Source organism: Vanacampus margaritifer, chromosome 2 (genome assembly GCF_051991255.1).
Source record: "Vanacampus margaritifer isolate UIUO_Vmar chromosome 2, RoL_Vmar_1.0, whole genome shotgun sequence".
Lineage (NCBI taxonomy): Eukaryota > Metazoa > Chordata > Actinopteri > Syngnathiformes > Syngnathidae > Vanacampus > Vanacampus margaritifer.
In genome coordinates, this window is record NC_135433.1 from 25603394 (window position 1) to 25627266 (window position 23873).

At 41.7% G+C, this 23873-nt stretch overlaps 1 protein-coding gene across 8 annotated transcripts in view; it reads left to right on the plus strand.

Moving 5' to 3' along the window:
- The window catches only part of LOC144042917 (RNA binding protein fox-1 homolog 3-like), a 396743-nt gene that overhangs the window by 265218 nt on the left and 107652 nt on the right, over window positions 1-23873 (plus strand). For 2 of the 8 annotated variants that reach the window (XM_077556013.1, XM_077556014.1), the window contains exon 1: window positions 9162-9503. The exons of the other annotated variants lie outside the window; for them this stretch is intronic. In XM_077556013.1, the coding sequence (XP_077412139.1) occupies window positions 9378-9503 (126 nt within the window). In that variant the 5' untranslated portion in view covers window positions 9162-9377. Of the gene's footprint in view, window positions 1-9161; window positions 9504-23873 lie in introns of those variants that run through there. 8 annotated transcript variants of the gene reach the window in all.

The following is a 23873-nucleotide window of genomic DNA, read 5'->3' on the forward strand; positions in this document are numbered from 1 at the left end:
TTTATTCTTAACGTCAAGTCAACTCAACGCGCAAATGAGCAAATTAATACACATATATCTATTAATAAAAACGTACGGTTTGTGATAGGTAGTGATGGCAAAAGGCGGAACTTGTGATTTGAAACGCATTCCACAATCTGTCTCAGAATCACAATGTCATGTGACTGTTGCCTTTGGTGTTCCATTATGTCCCCAAACGTCACAATGTTTCAGCAAGTGAACATGTTATCCCTTTTCTAAAATTAAATAAAATCCTATCATTGCACTACTGTATAGGAAAATGTCTCAAATCTAAACTACATCCAACTTAAGTATACTTTGTATGTAATAGCCCTGGCTGTTGATTCATTACCCTACATGATAAAATGTCAAAAGGCTTTCAAAGGTGGTGGTTGATTCAGTGGTGACGCACTCGCACAATGTGCTGATATTAGACCATTACGCAGGCGACCCCCGGTTCAATTCCTGGTCCCAGAGGTATATTCTTGCAGGTCATTCTTTCTCCTCTCTAGTGATTTCTGTTGCAACTTAAAATTCCCCGTCTCAAATAAATAAATAAATAAATAAATAAATAGCCTTTGAAATGTACAAGTTTTTGACTACATGTGATAGTAATGTGGGTCTCATCAAAGCATTTAAATCATTAAGTTATGGTGATAATGATCTATTTCAAAGGCAAAATAAAAGACAAACCAAGAAAGAGCAGCAAAAAGCTCATTTGTACTGTACTTAAATATTATACATATTTTAAGGGGGTGGGGTTATTCACTTTTTCCTTCTCATGATATTATTTCTCTCGCTTTTGGCGTTCATTACAATTACAGTACATGCTGATTGCCAGCTGTGTAAATTCGGACAGACAGCCAATACTGTAGTTGATTTCCTTACTGTGGAGATGGCAATATTGCTCTACTCTTTGAATGTAATATTTTACAATTGACCACCAGATGTCCCTGTGGGGAGATGTTTTGAATGCTCCAAAAGATCGATTATTTTTCTGAATCAATTGTACCAAATGATTCGATCATTTCAATGTTCTATTTTTGTCATCCCTAGTGACAGGTGCAAAACCAAATCAATAAAAAAACGTACAGATAATTTGACAGTCTATTCCAAAAATCTAAAGCAACAAATAAAACTGATGGATACAAAAAAAGAGCAAAAAATTGAGAAACAAAACAGGTAAGAAAAGAAAAAAAACTGAAAACTATGGTGCAAGACAAAAGAAAACACAATAACCAAATCTAGAAAAACAAAGACAAGCAAAATGTGGCAAACACTCAGGAAGCCTCGACAAAATCACTCCTTCTACTGGGAGAAGTACAACAGAAAATGACAGGATGCATACAGCTAAAAACAAAGGAACGAGATGAACGATCGGACGTCTTCCTTGCGAGCATGCAGCGCTTAAGGCCGGGAGTTGATTACCAATCACTCCCAGGTGCGTGCCTCCAAGACAGGGAGCTGATTGGCAATCGCTCCCAGGTGCATGCTTCCTTGCTCACTGCGTCCCCTTAAGGGAAATGAAAAGAAAAAAAACACAGGTGAGAAAAAGCGAGTCAGCAAAAACAAAAAGATACAGAAGATACCAACAATAGCACTATATTAAAATCATAAGAAATCAAAAACGTTTTTTAAGGTGTCATTAATTACTGTACATCAGTGGTGTCCAAACTCGGTCCTCGGGGGCCGGTAGTCCTGCAGGTTTTGGAGGTTTCCCTGCTCCAACGCACCTGTTTCAATCAACAGGATTGTTATCAGGCTTAGTAGAGCTTGCTGATGAGCTTCAGCTGTGTTGGAGGAGAGAAATATCCAAAACCTGCGGGACTACCGGCCCCCGAGGACCGAGTTTGGACACCACTGCTGTACATACTCTCGTATTCATGTGTTGGATGTGTGCCTTTATGTGGTGTATCCTAGTATGATGGGGTTGTGTGCGTTGTGGCCTACAGCAGCTCCTTGTGAGTGTTCTCAATTTATATTTGTGGGATTTGGAGTATCGGCCCTTGTACACGAATGGCCTGATCTACTAAACTTTAGTAGATCAGGCCATTCGTTACAAATTGGGCACACCCCGGATTGTGTCTGCCAAATGCGATAACTTGCTGCACTGGTGATTTTGCATATCATAGGAGGCATATATTCTAAATGAATGTAGCACACTCTATGTGATTCAACAAACCTGAGAGGACTTGCAATGTCCCCAATTTACGTGCCTGAAAGGTCGATGCAAACCAGCTAGCAAAGCTGTGCTAACGTAGTACAGTTAATACGCAATTTGGCGCCTGCTGTACGGGATCTAAATGGAAATCTCCGTATATTGAGACACACTCATCAGCAGCGCACACAATCTGTTTGAGCAAACATGCATATCATTAGAAGACAATACAATACTGATACAAGCAGCAATGTTTTAGTTGTGGTTCCTTTATAATCTAGGGTCTGAATATGTCCATGGTTTGCTTTCCTTTGTGCTTCAATAATAGTAGCCCCCCCCCCCCCCCCCCTTTATATCTCCCAGCCCCCATGTTGCTGCTTCCTTATTATATCCTTATATCCCGTGAGCTCAAAGGGAAGAAATAATGGAGAGCTTTAATTATTATTCCTTTAGACAAACATCCTCGGAGTCTCACATCCTCCTCCGGGTCATGGGCCTCCATCCTGCAACGTGTCAAGCTACATGTAAAAAGCCTGAACCCTCCCCCCTCACTTTCGTCCCCCCGCATGCGTAGCTTCGTTATCTAGAAGATATACGACACAAGCTTTAATTAGCGGGCCGCCATGACACCTCATCAGTGGACCTTTAAAGAGAACGTAACCTCCCCTTTTCAAAAGTACCCTTGCCCACCACCCCCAGCCCTCTAAATCCCACCCCTGGGCATCCTTGTGCCCCTGCTTGGCACTATCGAAATGCCAGATAATGAGCAAGCTTGTCAGGTGTGAGGGTGGGGGTCGACTTCAATGCCGTCTCTAGCTCTTCTTCTTCTACTTCTTCTTCCCCCACACCCAACCCCGCCCGCCTACGCCGTCTCGGGATTCCTCTGGAAATTTGGGAAAAATTAAAGCCTGTTCCCTCAGAAAGCCACGGCTGCATTATCATCTGTCTTTAAAGGCGACATATTATGGGAAATTGACTGTTTGATGTCTTGTATACAAATCATTGTTTGTCTGGAGTGTCTGCCAAACCATTAAGTGTGAAATTAAACAACCAAGTAAATCTTTATTAGTTGACTAATTCTTAAATGTGTCTGCGAGTGAGTCCTTATCAATTTACATAATAATCTTACCCCATGTCAAAAGATCCAGAGCCATTTCCAAGGCACAGCCAAATTCTGGTCTATCACGTCACAGATAAAATTGATGCAGAGCTGCGGTGTTAGGAAACAGTAACCACCACCATTAGAAAGTTTGATGAAAGAGCTGTGAAGGTTTTGTTGTCTGGTTTTAAAATTAGAAAACAGTTTTTAGCATGATGAAGGTTTTGCACGACCACAACAATAAATAATATTAAACTATTAGGTCAAGAATATAATTAATAACAATCCAATGTTCCCACCCAATGTTTTGGAGTAATTTACATAAAAACTGCTATAGGCTAAGAAAAGATCCACAGCCATTTTTAGCCATACTCAGCTCAATCTTGTCAAAGCTAAAAGGTAGGCAAAGGCAAAGTTGCAATTTTGGGTCAGATTAGTACCATTTAACAGTATTACCACCATTAAAAAGTTCTGATTTAATGAGTTGTGAAGTTGTTGTTTTTGAGCTGTATGGTCTGTGGTTCAAAATATTAGAAAGCAGTTCTCAGTATGACAAATAAAAAGACAGCAATTTTGTTGTCGTAAAGGCAGAAGGTTTGATTGCATCTTGTATCGGATCTCATTATCCTGCGTGTCTAATTATTTGGTCCGGGAACGTCTGATCTTATTGCATCTTGCAGCATATACAGAGTCAAGTCAATGAGAGAAGAAAATTAGACAACATTAACTACTAACTTCAATGCTTTATTTAGAGAGACGAAAAAATGAAATTGCTGAATTTAGCTGTTTTTTGTTGTTGTGCTCAGCCATGCTTGGTTATTATTATTTTTTAGGACAATTGAATGTGCGAGTAGTCCCTTTGGGCTCATTCATACAATTTGGTCTTTATTACAAATAAATTGCATGGTATGGATTTTGCATCTTTTGAACGCAACACAGGAGTTTAGAGATTGAACCCAAGGCCACTGTACCAATTAGGATACAAATGTAGTGTGTTGTTTTCTCTGTGATCTTTCCAGCATTGTTTCAGAATCCAAACGGAGTCGATGACGAGTCTTCACTTATGATGATTAGTGCGCTTTTGAATGTTGACCATGATTACGGATTATCGTTGACAAGGTTTCAACACTGGCCCAATGATTGAAGAATTTGACATCACAACACAATCAGTCAAACAGTGGAACCCCAATAACAGCAAAGCTGATCATCATTGAGCGGGAATATAACACCAATCGTTGCAGTCACTGGGGTTATAGTCAACAAGATTTTAACTCATATTGTCGCAGGGATTGAAAAAGCAGACATTGTAGCACAATCAGCAACCGACTGGAACCCCAATAAATCCATTGCTGGTCATCGCCCATGCCGATCACCAAGAATAATAGGCGAGGTGTCTTGTGCCGATAAACCAAGTAATTGTTTATTATGTTTTGAAACTGGTGACGTCCCAGTGCATGTGGATGTGTAATTGTACTACAATCAGTGATCAAGTCATATGTCAATAACTGATCATTAGGGGTGGGAATCTTTGACTGTATCACGATTCGGTTCGATTCAGATTTTTGGGTCTGTGATTTGATTCAGAATACATTTTTAACAATGATTTTTTTCTTCAATCTATAGATATGCATAGAATCGTCATGATCTACTCCAGTCTGACTCGCTAATGCTAATTAGCACGCTACCCGCTGCACTTTTATCACTCAAAAGTTCATACAAAACGCATCAGGAATGTATACAGAGAAGCATCTTAACATTCCTCATCGGCAACTTTTATTGTAATAACTTGATCGTAACTTTTTCCTTCTACTCTCTAATGTGGCTACGACTTAACAGAACAGTGTATCAGAACGCGTGGAACCACACTGCCCCTAAGTGGCCAAATTGAGTACAACATGAACAGCGCTCTCAATAAAGGAACACACAAACAAGGTCAAGACAGAATAAAACAATTTTAATAAAATACATTTTGGGATGTTTCAAATCGATTCTGACCCCTACTGATCATCACCAGAAAATGAAAATGAAATGAGGAATTTCATCTTTTTTTTTTTGTTTGGTTTTAATTGCCGAATGAATGTATGTGCATCATTGTGACACATTCAGGGATGTTTAACTCAAACCCCAATAATGGCGGTGAAGATCATCGCAAAGTTGCCATCGCACTCACGGAAAATAATAAAGATAAAGGCCTTTTTGTGCCGGTATACCCAACTGCGGTTGATCATTTAATTGTTTTAATTGATGGTGCTGCTGTGTGTGTGTGTGTGTCTGCACTTCAATCAGCGCATTTCAAGTTGTATGCCAATAACTGTGATGAAGATTATTGCCAGGTCACCATGGAAACCACCAGAAATAATAAAGATGAGGATTTGTTGCACCAATAAACCCAATTAATTGGCAACGCACCAGTTTGTGTGCGTGCCATCGTCACACAATCAGCAACGTTGGAGTTGTACGTAAATAACAGCAATGCCGATCATCGCTATGTTGCCATGGTGATCACCGCGGACTTGTTGTGCCAATAAGTCTGGCGGTCGTTGATCGCTTTTTTTAATTGGCAACACATCAGCAAGTGTGTGTGTGAGGACTTTGATTTCACATGACAAAAAGGGGGGGGGGGGCAGCGTGGAGAACACGCCGGCAGCCCTCTTTGAAGCGAGCGATCTCGCTGTGCTCATTTGAATTATTAACTGCACCGATGAGACGCAAAAGAGCGGGAAAAAGGGCGGCGGAGGTGGCGAGACGGTAGAGGCGGGGCCGGGGAAGAAGATGGCTGCCGGAGGAGAGAAAAGGCCATCCGTGTTGCGGTTGCATACGTTTGCCGTGGGATGCCTTCTGTCCAGCTACTGTCAACAAAAACGCAATCAAAGAGAATGTCAAGAAATAAACGGATTTTATAAACTTTCATTGCTGTATATATTCTTGTATTTGTGTGTTGGATGTGTGCCCTTAAGGGGCGAGGCCTAATGAGTGGCATAGAATTGCTCCTTGCGAGTGTTTTAATTTTGTATTTCTGTGTTTGCCTGTTGTACTGTTGAATAAGCTAAAAGTGCTCTCCTTGCCCACATGTGAGGGTGCATCACAGTAAATTACTTTTTTTTTCATTGTCAAATTTTGGCTCTCAACACAAAACTAAATAAAAATAGCCAACTCAAGGTAGCACTGTTCAAGGAACCAAACAATTTAACCCAATTTAATGAACCACATGCTGCTTCACCAAGTAATTATCACCACTATATTCTTGTACGTTGACCTCGTCGTTGTGTGGAGCTCCTCGAAGGCCGAACGTCCCTGCCAAGTACGCACTCCCGCACCACGTTTTTCTGCCGATGTTGTATGACGTATTGATTGCACGTTTATGTCAAACAAAATACGTTGCTGTGTTATGGTGCCATGTGCTCGCCAGAAGGGTTATCTTTAGCATCCAATGGCAATCTACAAATGTAAACAAATCTGAATCTGAATATGAATGAATGAACCTTGAATCAAGTCATTCAAATCTCTAGGAGTTTCAACCCAAAAATGACTCATTATATGACATTTTGACATAAAATGTCCGACTTCCTGTCTTTTCAGGCATGGTCTTTTGTACATAATGCTCATGATATACATGTGTACCAAATGTCATGGTGCCAAGCAGAACCCACTTTGGAGACTGAACTTTTAAAACCTTCTAAACAAAGCCTGAAAATGGTCAAAATGACTATGAAATGGCCTCGTAAAACCAACATAGCAAACATTTTGTGGGTTTTTGGGCATGGTCTCTTGAGATTTTTGTGCGACCGCTCATAATGGAAATGTCTACCAAATTTCATGTCACCAATGGAAACTGGATTTGAGGGCTGCATTGTCAAAACAATTCAAAGAAACGGTGACACTGTTAAAAGTGACCATAAAATGACCACTTCAACCCAAAGTGGCTGACTTCTTGTGTGTTTTGGGGCATGGCACCTTCTCGAGATTTTTTTGTGCATCTGTTCATGATGGACAAATATCACATTGCCAAGTGCTCACCAGAATATAGAAGACGTATGCCAAATGTGAGTTCTTGAGTGTGGAAAAGCCATGGCAATGGTGATTTATTTGCCCTTAGACTAACTACGATGAAGAAAAGAATCCATTTTACTAATAAGAATCCATCTTTTGTGGCCCACTTTGACTGCACTTCTAATACATTTGTTCTGGTTTCCTGTTTCATTTGACGCCGTCTTAATCCTTGTTTATCCTTCTCAGCACTTCCTGTTCGAGGAGGACGCAATAATCAGGGTCCAGATAAAATGAATCGCGGACGTAATATAGTCCAAGTTGTCACGGGGTGGCAACGTTGGAGGTTATAAAAGTGTGATGTAAGCACGTCTCTTTGTGCATTCTCTTTGTCTGCACGCCGCCTTTAAAGCGCTATCAAACGGAATGGATGAGGAAAGAGACGCACTCAAAAGAAAGCTGCCGGCGGGTTTTGGCGATGCCACACGCTCCGCTCAGCACGAGCGCGGGTGGAATTTTGTTGTTTTGTTCCTGTGATGGCTTCCCGCTGGTGTATGTGTGGCCCGAATGTTCAGTGATTAACACATTTATTAAAACAACTGTCATTAAATGAGCGAGCATCCAGTGTTGTGAATGGCTTTTATGCGCATGCTCGCCACATTTTACCATTGAATTCAAAAACTTTTACATTTCAAACAGAATGCACCTTTTATACCCAATTTGAGGTTTCCCTGAAGAGTCACCAATTAATCAACCACAAAAAAATAAAAAATCCATCCATCCATTTTCTTAACCGCTTGTCCTCACAAGGGTCGCGGTGCGCTGGAGCCTATCCCAGCTGGCTTCGGGCAGTAGGCTGCGTAAACCCTGAACTGGTTGGCAGCCAATCGCAGGGCACACAGAGACAAACAACCATCCACACTATATATATATATATATATATATATATATATATATATAACTTATCCATTCGTAAACATTAAAAAAATTCTCGGAAATTTCCATATTTTTCTTAGGAAATTTTTACTGTGTTTTTTCTCCTCAAAAGTACAAAATATTTCTTGCACAATTACATCACTTCACCAAGAAATTGTGACTGCTTCACAATAAGCCATGACTTCTACCCGTCAGCCCTTCTATCAGATGTTAATGTTGCAAATTATATGATGTTATCGATGTAACCTATAAGAATGCGTCCGAAAGGAAAAAAATAATAAAACAAACAATATATATATACACATACACATTGATATTTCATTTGTTTGTTTGTTTTGATTCATAATTTTTTTATTTAATTTAGAAAAAACTGAAAAAACGTTTTTTTAAAGGTTAAAATTCGATAATTTTTTAGGACAAGGAAAGCAAAGTCACTTTACATTCATTTCTAAATAATGTCATTTTCTAAAACAGTCAATTTAAAAATCCACTGCAAGTATTATGAATGTTATTTATGCATTAAACAGGATGAACAGGTTTAAAACGCTAGTACATATTATTAGTTTTAACCATGAGATCACCTTCAATCGAGGACAGCTGCAGCATAACGCTTACATTTTGCCACACATGTTCTAAGCAGCAGTGTGTCCATGAGCGCTCATAGCATCCGCTGAGAGGCGTGTGTTTTGGGGCCGATGCGGTGGTGGGGGTGCTGCAATTAAAAAGCAGCGTGCGGCGTCCCACGAGCTGCTAATGCCTCGGATCAGCTGTTCTAATGTCATTCCCATTCCCGGACTGTTTGATGTCGGAATCCACTGGGGACTTCATCAGTAAGACTCCCCCCACCAGCCGCTCCTTCCACCCCCCACAAATGAGCCAACCCCCTGTCGGCACGGCAACCCCTCCTCCTTGGCCGGAACCTCCCCTTCTGTGTCTCGATGCTTTTGTTGCCTTTTATACCGCTCAAAGTAAACAGAGTCGCGGTGCGGAATAGAGCGAGAGAGTCAGCTACAGAGAGAGAGAGGGAGAGACACAGTGAGAAAGACAGCGATAAAGGTGGAGCGTAAGTAAGCGCACTCCCTCGTCCTGCTCCGGTAGACGCACAAAAGCCAGGGAAGGGAAAATTTAAAAAAAGGCGACAAGCGAGTGATCTGAAGACACCGAGAGAGAACGCGAGTCGAAGGATCTCCCGTGTAAATGCGCAAAGCGTCCCGTTACCCCACACTGAGCTCCATGGCCAACTCCGGCTGTCTGCTGCTCTCCGGCTCCGGGATGCTACCACACTCGCTCCAGTGTCCCCCCGCCTTCCTCTACCTGCCAGAGGTAAGACTTTCTTCCCAGTCTTCCTTCACCCTTCCTTTTGTAGCCAAGTGGAAGTCTTAACTTCTGTCCGATCTACTCCCCCTTGAGTAAATATCTGTAACTGCGTAGTGGGACAGCGAGACTTGTTAGGTCTCATTCATTCTGAAAGCCATCCTGACCGGGAGACTTTCCCCTAACTTGCCCTGAGTGAAGTCGGGATTTTTTTTTTCCAGCAGCGGCGTTACCTCACACGACCCACTTCCTCCAAGGGATTTACGAGCGGGGGTCCTGTCACTCGTGCTAAATTACAAGTGGACGCCGCAGCGGTGATAAAACTCTCTGGGCTCTTGCCTGATCCCTTCGGTGGCGCGGCGGTGAAAAAAAAAACAGCTTTCACACCACAAAATCCTTTTATTCATATGTTAGGACTTGACAAACTGACAAAAACTAACATTTGACTTCTTCCTCCTGCTTTGGCTCTTAATCTCCATCTTAATATGTTAGTTTTGTAGGTAAGAGATTCCCAAAAGTGGCAAAACAAGGACTCCTTGGTGTATTGAATATTTGATATGGAATTCTCTTCCTCCTTCAAACACTTTGCACTTAATTTTCCTTCTAATCTTTTAGTTTTGTGTGACAAGAAAATTCCAAAAGGCAGCATAGCGGGAAGTTTTGTTTGTTTTGATTTATCAGCTTTTAGATGGTGTTTTTCTTCCATCTATGGTTCTCGGTTGTGTCAAGATCACATCTAATCCTTTAGTTTTGCCTTACTAAGAGATTTGTCAAGGTGAAATACAAAAGAGTTTGGTGCAGCTGATTTGTGGTTGTCGTATGTTGACGTGTACGTGATTGCATCATCGTTTGTCATTGTCCTGTTTCTCCTACTCCTTGTTTTCCCCTATAATGCACTTATGGCCCTCTAGCCCACCTTCATTTACCACCTAATCTTTTGCATAACTTGTGGATTCACAGGGGTGGCATAATGAGGAGTTTTCTGTGTTTCTTGCTACCATGTTATTTTGGAATTGTTTTCTTTCACCCGTCCTATTTTAAAGCCTAATCTTTTAGTTTTGCATAACCAGGAGATTTCCATATGTGTCATAAATGATGAGTTTGGTTTGGTGTCTGTTTCTTTTTCCTTCATTTGGAAATGTCTTTCCTCTTTCAAGCAGAAAATTTACAAAGGTGGCATCGTTGTGAGTTTGGGGTGTTTGGTTTGCTGTCCACATGTAAATAGATGCTTTGTCATTTGTATTTGTCACCTTCCTTTCTTCTCCAACTCCGCTGCCTCCTGTTTTCCTTGCCTAATGTTTTGGTTTTGCGTAACTGGGAGATTTCCAAAACTGGCATTACAAGGTGTTTGATGGGTTTGATTCAATGTCACGTTGACATGTTTATTCCTCCATTGAAATTATCTTGTCCCACCTTCCACCCCTTTGCACTTTTTAATTTCCCATCTTAAGTTCTAGGAGTGCATAACATGGTGATTCCCAATCGTGACATAACAAAGAGTTTGACAAGTTTTAGTCATTGCGTTGGGTTCTTAATTTCCCTGCTTAATGTTTTGTTTTGTATAACCTGGAAATTCCCAAAAGTGGAAAAAGGAGGAGTTTGTGTTTCCCCAACAGCTTTAGTTATTAATTTCACACTTTAGCCTCCCACTCTTACTCATTCCTGTTTCTTACATAATATTTATGTTTTATACAACCATGACATTTTTAAAGGTGGCATATCAAGGAGTATTGTGTTAGTTTTTCAATTGCTTGCTTCCTCATTTTGGAATTCTCTTCCTCTCTCTTTCTCATTACCCCTTCAAATTAATTCTCCATCTAATATTTCAGTTCTGCATAACCTGGACATTCCCCAAGGGGGAAAATGAGAAGTTTAGTGCATTTTATATGTTGCTTTGTAAGCTGTGTTTGTTTTTTTCCCCCCATCCATTTTGTTTTTAATCTACCATTTTTCATAACTTGAAGGTTCCCACGGGTGGCATAACACGGAGTTTAGTGAGTTTGAACCGTCGGCTTGAAGACTTCTGTGGTTTGTAATTTGTCACCTTATCTTTCAGTTATGCGTAACCAAGAGATTCCCAAAGGTGATATGTTGGCAGGGTACGTTGCTGCCACCCTCATTTGGAATTGTCCCTCTCTTTCTCCTTCTTGTTTTCGGCCTATTCTTTTAGTTACGCCTAACCTGGAGATTCCTAAACTTGGCATAATGAGGAGTTTGGTGTGTTTGATTTGTAGGCTTGTAGAATGTGCGTGTTGCTGCTTTGCCAATTAGAATTCTCCTTCTACCTTTCTTAATTTCCTACCTAGTCTTCTTGCGTAACAAGGAGATTCCGAAGGGTGGCAAAGAAGAGAGTTTCCCACCTTCCCACTCTACCCCTTCCCATCATGTTGCACCTTTTAGTTTTCTCAATAGATGAAACAGTAACATTGGATGTGCAAAGCAAGGAAATTCTTTGACATCCTCATTCCAAGTGTTCACCTTCCTTTTTCTCTTTTCAATAAAAGAAAGCTCCAATTTCCCGTGCGTCATATTCTCTGGCGGCGTCTGTCGTTTTTTAATTTTTTTATTTTGTCGGAGAATCCTTGCTGTGCCGCAAAACGGGAAACGTCCCTGTGAGTCACACTCGGCGTTCCCCGACCGCTCCCCACGCTCGCCGCTTTTCAATCCTGGGATGCCGTCTGCTGTGCAACGCACCCACACCCACCGTCTCCCTTCCTCCATCCATCCCCCTCTCTCTCTCTCCCTCACTCGTGCAGTGCTACGGTGTGAATCCATGGAGAATGTACAGTAAAAAGGAAGGGGGGTGTCGTTTTCTAGCCTGGCTGCGTCACACTTTGTTTGCATTCCAAATGACGCCTTGTGTAAAGTTGCTTATAATTGATCTTATTATTACTATTAGTGTAAACATGGTAGCCTGACTGGGGTTGATCACATGATTAGTATAATTATAGCTTACTGTGTGAAAGGTAGCAACATAAAATGAGTGGCTGGTAACTGAATGTCTTCGAAGGTAGCTGCTTTGAGCTCCTTTCACATTGCTCATCAAAGTAGAATTATCCTTGCTTTTCCCCCATGTTGCTGATCTGTGTGAAAGGTACCCACCCCAGGTATGGGATTGTGTGTGTGTGGTGTGCGTGTGTGTATTTGACAGAGGCTACGTAAACAGAAAAGGCGAGGATAGGGGTATGAAGTTTAACACCCGAAACTCAGTTATTTCCCCAAATTGCCAACCTCCGATAAAGCAGTGTCACTAGGTTGTGTGTGAAAGGTAGTATCAGGGAAGATGTCCATTTTTTGGCTGGGGATGTAGCTAACGCTGCTTGGTATGATTGCGCTTCCAGTTGCTGTTCTGTGTGAAAAGCATAAACAAAATGGAAGATTACCGTCATCCCTGTTGTATGCACAGGAGTATTATCTCCCATAGGGTTCTGTGTAAAAGGTCATTACATAGTCTAAGGGATGACAATTTTGTGGCAATTTTGGTGGTAGCAAACAGAGCTTGTTTTGTTGGCGTTGCCAGTCAAAGCCGCCTTATTCCTATTGTTTTCAGCGTCCATGTCACTGTTGTGTGTGAAAAGAACCTACAGGGAATGGAAGGATGTGCTAAAGTGTACAGTAACATTCTGCCTCGCAGTGTTGTGTGCGAAATGTATTGACATGGAATGTTGATCATGGTGATTGATGTCACCTGTGTTGCTGTGCGAAAGCCAGTGTATATTCTGGTTAACTGTGTTTGTGTGAAAGGCACAGGCAAAAAAATGCTGTGATATGTCTCTTCCTTTGCCCCTTTTTCTGCAACCTGTGTGAAAGGCTTTTCTTTGTTGTCAGCAGCCTGTAAAAAGGGTAGCGTAAGTGAATCCGGCATGTATCTGCCTGTGCCTTTCACGCAGAACCAGAATGAATTTTGCAAGTTCATCAGTTCCTGATGTGACCTTGTTGCTGTGTGAAAGTTTACAGTAGTATATCACACCTTTCTGGATTCTGTGTGAAGGGCACAGTTGGACTGATTTGATGTGGTTTTGCAGGCACTGTGTGAAAGAAGCAGATGTCCTCAACTTTTGCCATTTTCTCGTATCAGGGTTTGTTCCCGGATGTTTGGTGGGGCGTATTACAGACTATGGACGTTACGGGTGTCCTGGATTCTGCCACGGTGAGCCTCAGAATTGGCAACGTGGGCATGATTTTACGAGCTGAGTGGCAACGGATGGACAGTGCAGGGGTTGTACAGCTGCTAGTTAGTCGCTGTCTGCAGGGCCGTAAAAAGATAGCGTCTAAGGCGTTTGCTGTTTGGCTGGCCCAGAGCCGACATTTGGCGACTCTCATAAAGCCAATTCTATTATCTGTTGCGGGAAGTGGGGGGTTTACTTATTTTTTGAATCAGTGGCTAAGGTTTAACGTTGTTGTCAACCTTAATATCCAAAATTCCTGACGTCTATAATCCGTAACTTACGGAATCCATAAAGTGCCCCGCCTGCCAAACCATTGGTGCCGTAACAAACCAGGATACAGATTTTTCTTTATCATTCTATGGAAGTCAAGGGTGTAAAGCTGTTACGGCTGTAGCCTGAATCCGTAATGTTTGTAATTGAATGTACATAACATCCAGAATCCGTAACGCCCGTAACCTGTAACAGGGTCTACCAAACATCTGGTGTTAAGGACATGAAACCGTAAAACCTTGAAACCTGCATGCTCGTGACGTCCATAATCTGTAACACTCCCTGCTAAAAAGCAGGCGATTTAACAAACCATGATGTGAAAACATAATGTCCTTTTGTGCAAATTGATGTAAACTGTCCCATCTTTTATCTGTAAATTAACATCTGAAATCCGTAACTTTTATATCAGACGTTTGGCGCCTAAACAAATCCCAACATGGAAATATGACGTCATCCTGCACTGTTACGTATGTATTCTGTATTTGTAATGTCTGTAATCTGTAACATCCGTAATACACAAAATCAGCAACACTCCATACCAAACAAACTATGATGTGAAAATGTGACGTTATCCTACACAAGTCGAGGATGTGAAACTGTTCTGACTGTACCAAGTATGCTTCTGCAACCTGTCAAACATCCAAATTGCCCATTTGCCTTCTTTTGCTCCCTGTTTGGATTTTGTATCCTTGCTTCTATTGATTTTGATGACTTCTTCTGTCTTCTTCTGTCGGCTTGTTTTGAAGAATATTCAGTTGTTTTTCCCTTGCACAATTTTGATCGTTGCTTTCAACCCTTCACTCTTATCTTTTCTCCCATTCTGATGCTTAAAGGCTAACCAGAATGCTGGGAATACTCGCGACACTCCTCCCCCTCACCCCGCCTCAGTTCAGGCCTTGATCCCACACTCCCGCTGGAGAACCAAAGCGACTTCGGATAGCAAAGAAGTTGCGGTCGGCGGTCTCGCAAGGCCATGCGAAGCGCAGCGTCCGTGCTTTCCTGGGGGCTAATTACGGCAGACCAAGCCGCGCTATTGACAGCTGTAAATGGCGACGGCATCCGGGGGAGGCCTAATGGGTTTTTGTCGCTATGCGGGCTCTCGTTAGCGCCGCCCGGCTGCGCTGGAGATGAGTTTGAGGAATGAGCCCGGGTCTCGACAGCCCTTCAAATGGGACTCGCCAACCAGCCCCCACCCCTCCCAGCACCACAGTCGCAGGTTCACATTGCAGCTGATTCTGTTTCAATCTACAGCCGGAGAGTCCAATTCTCGTCCGAGACGTGGCTCACTTTACTTATTGAACAAATGGCCCATGTGTCAAATAAAGCCCCCCAGACCACACCTCCCCACACTCTACTCCCGCCTCTGAAAATAGTGATACAGCGGTGCGGAGACATCACTTTAGTGAGCAGCCACAAACGTACTGCATTACAATTAGATGTATTCTTCATTTAAGAATAGAGCTCTTGCTGCTACTCCATTAGCTCCTACATGACCATGGGTCAAATTGTAATGGGATAGGAACAGGGAATTTACGTTCAAGGTATTCAACACACTTCTCATAATTCCAGCAATTATCTTCATAATGCTAGCTGACGTTATAAGTGATGATAGCCATAAAATAGTTACAGTACCTTTTCCCCACACATAGTTTTTAAGTAGTTGCAAAAGAAAGACCATTTCTAACATGAAAGCTCTCATAGAATCAGCTCCAATTTTAGCTTTAAAAGCCAAGCTAACACTACCAAATTATTTGTTACATGATGTGCATTCAGTAAAAGTATACTAAAAGTGTACAGGTATGTCAAAATTATGTGCCAGTATTACTGTGAAATTATTTGATCAAGACTAACTTTAACTTGAAATGGAATAAGCAGTTCAGATAATGGATCGATGGATGGATAAACTATAGGCTAATACATTCTGCATTACACGTATGTTTAAATGAAACTTTAAATTTGAAAAGAATAGCTAATTTTCCACACCCTTGTTGGAAGTTGCTCGTATGAAGAAACTAATCGATGAATTTATGTTAGACCCAACATTCAAAAACAGAATGTGAGCCATACTGTTGGGCTAGCTCACTTGCTAACTGCAGTTAGCAGTGAAAACAATTGCCTTGTATTCAGCATTTTTGACAAAATCTAAGAAAAAAACAGCAAAATATCAGCATTGCTTTTTAGAAACCATGACAAACTCTACTTTAAAAGCTAGTCTTGTCCAAAAACATAAAAAATACGAGCTGCTCTGTTGGTATAGCTGACATGCTAACTATTGTTAGTACTGAAATAAATTCCATTGACATGATTATAAAACAAAACAAATAAAAGCACATTGTAAGCACAGCTTCTATTTTTTAATCATGGTTACTGCACCCCCCCCCCCCCCCCACACACACACAAAAACGAGCCACTTCTTTGCACAAGATGACATGCAAATGGGGTTGGCAGTTTAACTAATTACCTTCTCTTTTGCAGCATTTGACTAAAGCAAATAGATCAAATAAAGGCAAAGTACAAACTCTTATTTTAAGAAATTATGAAGTACTATGATGGTAAAATCAATTTTTGTCAAAAAATATTCACGAGCTGCTCCATAATAATAATTCCCTTCTGTGTGGCCTCATTTGACAAAAGCTAATGAATCCTATTAAAGCAAAAAAATAAATAAAAATACAAGCTGCAAACTTTAAAACCGATTGTTATCCCAAAACACTCAAAACATGTGTCGCTCCGTTGCGCTAACTATTGGTAGCACTAAAAACAATTGCTTTCTGTTTTGCCTTATTTGACAATAATAAACAAAAGCCCATTTTGAGCAAAGCTTAATAAGAATCATCTTTATACTTTAAAAAAGTGTCAAAGCATGAATGCGCTCTTCCACCTGTTTTGTCCCACATTTAGTCTCCTTTAAAGGGTTATATCAAATCAAAGTGGTGTGTTTGCAGGCAGTGTTTGTCCGGGTTGACTAGTTTTGTCCTCTTAAACAGCTGATTCACGGGGCGCGACAAAAGGCGGCTCTGGCTGCGACGGCGGCGGTGCGCCTGATTGAAATGTTTTCTCGCTTGTCGCCGCCCCGGAGGGAGAATTGTAAATCACAACTAAGTCGTTTGGATTTGGAAATTTCATTTGCTGTGTGAGCAAGCGAGCGAGTGGAGTTCCTTTTTTTTTCCTTCTTCTTCTTCCCCGAAGGCTACCAGCCACCTCCGCCACCGCCATCTTACCCCACAGACCTTTATAAATTGAACCAAATTACATTTGTTGCCTGTGCACGGCAATGCCACAACATAGTTGTGGGGGAAGGGGGGGGTGGGGTGGGGGTGGTTGTTGTCAAACGTACGAAAAGAAAGAAGAAAGACGGGCTCCCACTTCACCTTTGGTTTCCGAAACATGCTTTAACCAATCAATATGTTGTATATCAACATTTGCAGCTGGATATATTAACGAGAAGAATACATTGATTTTTGTGTGTGTGTGGAAAAAAAACAAAAACACAAAGTCAATATTTTGGTGCGATGTGTGAGTACCGATACACGGTATTGAGCCAATACACGGCCTTATTTCGAGGTATCGTAGTTGTGACGGCAGCCAATATGGTTGTTTTAATTGAACTCTTTGACTGCCAAAAACGTTAAATAGCGTTTAGTAAAATCCTACGGAGGAGCGCCAAAGACGTTAAAAGACGTTCACCAAGTTTTGTTTTTGTTTTTTTTTGGAAACGGGTGGAGGAAAGCCTTGGCCAGCTGTGCTGAAAGTATCAAGCAGATCTAGTTAGTATAATGACTATTTTTGGCCCCTAGATGGCAGCGATGACTCTCTTTGGACAAGATCGGGTAGGCGTCAGTAGTAGAAGACGTGAGGCGGAGCTAGAGTGTTGAGGGGACAATGGCTGAGAAAGCGAAAATGGCGACCGGTGGCAAGCAGCTCACGGTTGATCGTTTTTTTCAAAGAAGAGAAGCATCAACCAGTGCTAAAGAGCACATTGATGACGACGATGATGATGATGGTGACTCCGAGGTTGACGCCGAAGTTGGAAGCGTTGACGCGGCGGCTATGATCACGTCATAAAGCCTCACCGGCTAGCGATGCTAACGCCGGAAAACACGGAGCACAACCGAGCACTTCTGCACAGGCAGACGTTCAATCGGACAACGAAGAGTGCCCCGAGTCCAATGCATTTTCATCAGAGGAGTGGGTACAGTCTGATCACGGAGAAGACACTGGTTATGGACTACGATGCCACCATGAATGGAGAGGATAAGATGGATCAGAACATCTCTTACCACCCGTTATAGGAAGTGAAGGACATGAGGAAGCCAGACGTAACACCACTGTAACGTCACCGTATCATGATCCTGAGAGTAGACTTGATGGCAACATGGCCAAACACACACTGCAGTATATACTTGCTATTCCCCGGACAAAAAAGCCAGCAAGAAAGTGTAGCGTCTGCACGCGAAGGGGCCATCGCAGTGAAACTAATCTGTTGTGCAAATCTTTTCAAATCCTGCTGCGTCCCCTTGCACGCAGGGGAGTGTTACAAAAAGAAAAACTGTGAAAAATTGTAAATAGTACCACGGTTGCACACATTTGTAAATAGTTTGCCAAATTGTTTTGTCAAATTGTTACACTGTTGAATGCAAATAAACGTATTTTGCTATCAAAAAACACTTTTTCATTGTTGGTGGTAGTGTTTTACAGAAGTAAAGCACTGTTTAGGTGTTTGTGGCATCATTCATGGAAAAAAAAGGTGTCAAATTCACTAGAGTGCATGAAATAATATCGTTTCACAGAAAGCTTGATTTCTCCGTATTTTGTTTCAAAACAGAGCATTTGGGTGAAACTAACCATTTTCTATTGTTGATTACTGAAAAACGGAATAAGGTAGAAACATACTTTTTTTTCTGATGAAAGATGAGAGTCCAATCTTTCTTGGTAGTATGTGTGTTTCCATAGTCCAAACACAAAGACATCAGTCAAAATGCTTAAATCGGCTGGCACCCACGGCATCCCTTTTCTGATAACGTCTGGCAGTCAAAGAGTTAAAAAAGAATGAAGTGACTAATTGTCATCGAAATGTACAAGAGAAAGACAATGAAAATGTACAATACAAAGTATATCTTAACATTTATATCTTCACATTTAACTTTAAAATAGTTTAGCATTTAACAGTTAAAAAAAATAAAGTTTTTTGTTAAAATAGTGTTATACCCGTAACATTCCATTGGAAAAAATGTCTTATAACAGTCACAACATTTATTGTATGTATATGTATTGTAGTAACAGATGTTTTCAACAAACATTGCAGATTATGCAACATGAATATTTACAATTATTATTCAGAAATCAGATAACACATTTTATTTTATTTTTACATTGAAAAGTATGATTAAATCTTTTAAAACTTTAAAAAAAAGTCTAATATCCTGTAACCTGTATCCTAACATTCATATTTAAAGACGTGTGGTATATTTTCATATTTTTATATTTAAAACATTTTGTGACTTGAAAAAGTGTGTGACTCACAATTTTAATTTTGACAAATATATGATTGACAAATTTACGTTTGCGTTACAAATAAGGTTGTTTTTTTTACATTTTGAATTTTTCCTGCAAAAATGTTTAAACGTTAGCATTTTCATATAACATTTTGTTGCGAGTCGTGTGCTACTTAATTATTACATTACAGTAATATGCGGCGGCCAGTAAAAACATGCTATGGGCCAGACCTCGACTACCTCTGATTTGAATGCAGTCCCGCATGCTTTCCATTCCGTCCGCGTTGCGACTCAACTCAGTGCATCGATGCATGCATATCTCCACTTAGCCGATAATGCTAAACATCTCCATGGCGTGCTAGCCCCCGGAGCGCTGCGCCAACTGCCTGCCGTCGCCTCAATTAGCATGCGCCGCGCTAATACACTTCCACTCGTGCAAATGTCCTCACCTCCGCCCGTAATGACGCCCCCACCCCACCCCACCACATCCTCCCTCCTCCGCGTGGTGCAGGTTTTAATTAGCACGCCTGCTAAACAGGTGCACGTCACGCGGCAATTAGCGCCAAACGTCTCTCTGTTTATACAGCGACGACGCAGAGTCTTTAACGAGCTTTGCGGACAACAAAAGGCGTCTGTTTCAGCGTGGTATTGTTGACACCCAATCACAGTTGTCTTCTTTACTATTTAGGGTCCAAGTACAAATCGTGCTTATGATTCTTCCTTCACCTTTTGGAGGCCTCAACATGCCCGAAAACTCACCAATTTGTGTCTCCTGGTGGAAATTTGTAAATTTTTGGCCTCCCTAACATTACGCCCTAAAACACACTCAGTAAAGCCCCCTAGAAAGTTTGGAAAAATTAGCACCTGACAACGGTTCCACCGATTGACAAGATATTTGGTGGGTATGTTTATCGTATCAGGCTGCCTGAAAAAGTCTAAAGGACCCGTGCCCAAAATTGAAAAGGAAGTCAGCTGTGAGTTTGTGCCAGCTGTTTTAGGTGAATGTATTCTGTATGTATTCTGGAGGGAAAATGAGCCCCTGACACCAATTTCACTGATGGACATGAAATTTGGTATACTTGTCTACCATAACAGGGAGCATGAAAAACAGCAAGTTGGCCATTTTGGTGTGAAGCAGCCATATTGGATGACTGCAACTCGTAGTTTTCCTTAAAAAGTTACAACAAATGGAACACTTAACACCGGTTACACCGATCAACACGAAATTAGGTGGACATGAAAGGAAACATGAAAAAGTCTCAAAGGATGCAAATGCCCAAAATTGAACAGGAAGTCAGCCATCTTGGTTTGAAGCAGCGTCATTTATCAAATTTCAGCACCCATATTTTGGCTAATTCTGGCGAATTCACCAAAATGAGCCCCAATTGGAAGCAGGCACCCTAGACAGATGCATGACAATAAATTCCGAGATGGCATCATCTAATGTGGGGGAAGCGCGGCATCAAAGTTCACCGATTGGCCGTGGAAAAGGTGGCCTTGAGGGCCTGTCATTCGCCGCTTACAGCTTTCATTTGATTTGTTTCCCCCCTACGGCTCATTTCACGCAGCTCAGGGGACGTCCTTTTCCTCTTTCTCCTCTTTCTCCTCTTCCTCGCTGCACTTAAATGGCCCTCGCGGGCCACGGGCGAGGTAGCAAGGGACAGGATTGCGGACGCCGTGATGACAACACACTCTTACACACACAGTTACAGTGAAACCTCACACTTGTCTTTTTTTTTTTCACTCTTCCTGTTTTGTTTTTTTTAATACATCACATCCTGAGGTTTTCTATTTTGTGGAATGGCGGACTAACGTGCTAGCGTGCGGCGTGAACAGTGTGAGACCAATTATTGCTTGGGCGGCACAGCTGTGATGATTATGTTTGCAATGTGGCGTCGTCCTTCAAGATATCGCCACTTGCCGGGGCGGCGTCACTTAAACCACACCAATGATTCACTTCTTTTTTTGGGGGGGACAGTCATTAGAGCTCGGGCTACTCCTGTTAACCACTTACCCACAAAGACACAATGTACGTTACCTGGATAAATGAAGGGTAAATAAATAAAATAAATTTAAAACATTCTCATTTGCAATGCCGACAAAAACTGTCGTTCTTTTATGCATTTTTTTCTCCTTAAAAAACACATTTGTTTTTTTTGTGGGGAGTTGATTGTTTTTTTCAGGTGGGGACGGGGAGGGGGTATAAATGCAGAATGATCCACAAGTTAACTATTTAAAGGGACAGCAAGATGAAGAATTACGTTTTTGGCGCTTTTAGCCATGTTAAAATGCTAATTCCTCACAAAAAACATCACCAAAGTGGTGTTTTTCTCCATTCGGCCCACTATGAGAAATTCTAGGTCATTCTGCTCTCCAAGCACCAGCCCCTCCCTACCTGAGCAAACGAGCTGTTGGCACTGTTTAACGTCATTGGGTGCGGCCCCACCCCCGCACAGACTCTGCCACTTTCTCTGAGACCTCCCTCCATGTGATATTGACAAAAGTAGCCTTTATCAAAAAAAATCTGTCCTAATAAATTAAAAGCAATCAATTATCCTTCACATTTGCAATGCCAAAGTGCATTGAAATGACAATTGGCCGTCTTAAAATCCCAGAAAGGGTTGACACTTTGTGTAAACTACAAGTGAAACTTTCTGTGCTGTTGAACTTAACTGCACAGACGGTGTATTGGTTCGCACGCTCATCTTGTGAACAGCAGGCTCTGGTTCGCGACCCATTCACGGTTGTCTTTTTTCCCTCATTCTATTCTTCCCTCTTATTTTGTTTTAAATGTTTATTGAAGAATTAAACATCCATCCAATTTCCACATGTAAAGAAGACACGACGGTTGTACTGCAACGGCTGGCCGGTCTTGCAGCGCTCCTTGGCAGCAGGCGGCTCGGACCAGAGGGGCGCGGCAAACACACGGGGAGAGGCGGGATTTTCCTGAACCGGTGTTCTGTCGGATCAGCATACCCCTATAGTAAACTCAATCTTTTGCCTCACCCTAAACTCAACCAAAAACATAACCTGTTCTTACTGCGCATGACCTGTCTCCTACAGCGCATGCAAAGAAGTGCAAGGTATGCTACTTCGACGGGTATGCTGTTTTGTCGAGACATCGGGCGTTTTACTTCCGCATTAGAAAAATAGCCAGCAAAATACCCAATATTCCATAAAAAAATACATCGCCATGATGTCAAAGGTAAGATTTAATCATCATATACCTATAGTTAACTGTAAAAATTCCGTGGTGTAATCCCTTTTTAAAAAAAAGTCAACACTTTAACGTGAACATCGAGGACACACCTGCACACACTGTTGCACGTTGTTAATTAAGCACGCACACACACTCACACACACACACAGAGTACACACATTTTAATGAACAAGCATTGTCACACGTTCATTAATTATCACACATTCATGCTAATTATGACACAATGATTAACACGCGCTAATTAATAAACACTCACAAACACTCTCATTGACATTACACAAAATAAAACTCACACAGACAAATGAATACGTGTGTGCCATTCAGGTGCTCTATCAACACCATCAACACAAACAAAACACCAGCTTGAAATTTGTTGGGGTGGTTTTTGTCAGCGGTGACCTTTAGAGTGGGCATGCTGTATAGTGACACATATGCGCCAGCTGAAAAACTTGCATTTTGCATTTTTATTATTTAATTTTAATATTAAATATTATTTAATTTTAATATTAAATATTATTTAATTGTTATTTTATACCACTGTGTAGGTATAAAATTAAAGCGGAAATATTCAGCACTGTAATGTAACCAGCTCCGTAGTAAGTAAAATGACCAAATCACATGCCCACAAATTTGCCAAAACGTTAGAATTTACAGTATTCAGAACTGGCTCGTGCCCACGAAGCCAGTCTCCCAACCCGGGAGAGGAAAAAATGACATTGCAGCAGAGCCACAAGAGGTTTCAATCAACAATAAAGTTAGCTAACCTGTGGACAGCCAGCTAGCCATTTATGTTTCTCGTACGCCCTTACTTAAAAGTGAGGGACGAAATTCTTCCCCCTTTCCGTGATGATTAGGTTACTTCAGTAGGGCGACCACTTGAAATCATGTTCTCACTGGAGCCTCCTTGGGCATGAAATCTGGCATTTTGACGGCCCTCTATCTCCGGGATGCAAGGCTGTGGATGCCGATCCGGGGATGCCCGCATGTCCCTGGTAGGACGTAGGGTTTGGGAGATATGACCGCCCAAAGACCTCCAGGACACTGTGGATTTAAAAAAATGTACCCTGCCAGCGATGGTTCCCATCCGGGTAAAAGATACGCCGTTTGCCAGCCGTCTTCTCAACCACTGACTGTTTACCGGAGAACAAGCCAAGTAAGCCAATTATGTGCATGCGAGTTGTCAATGCTGCTTTACTGACAACTTTTTTGCCATTCAAAAGTCGCA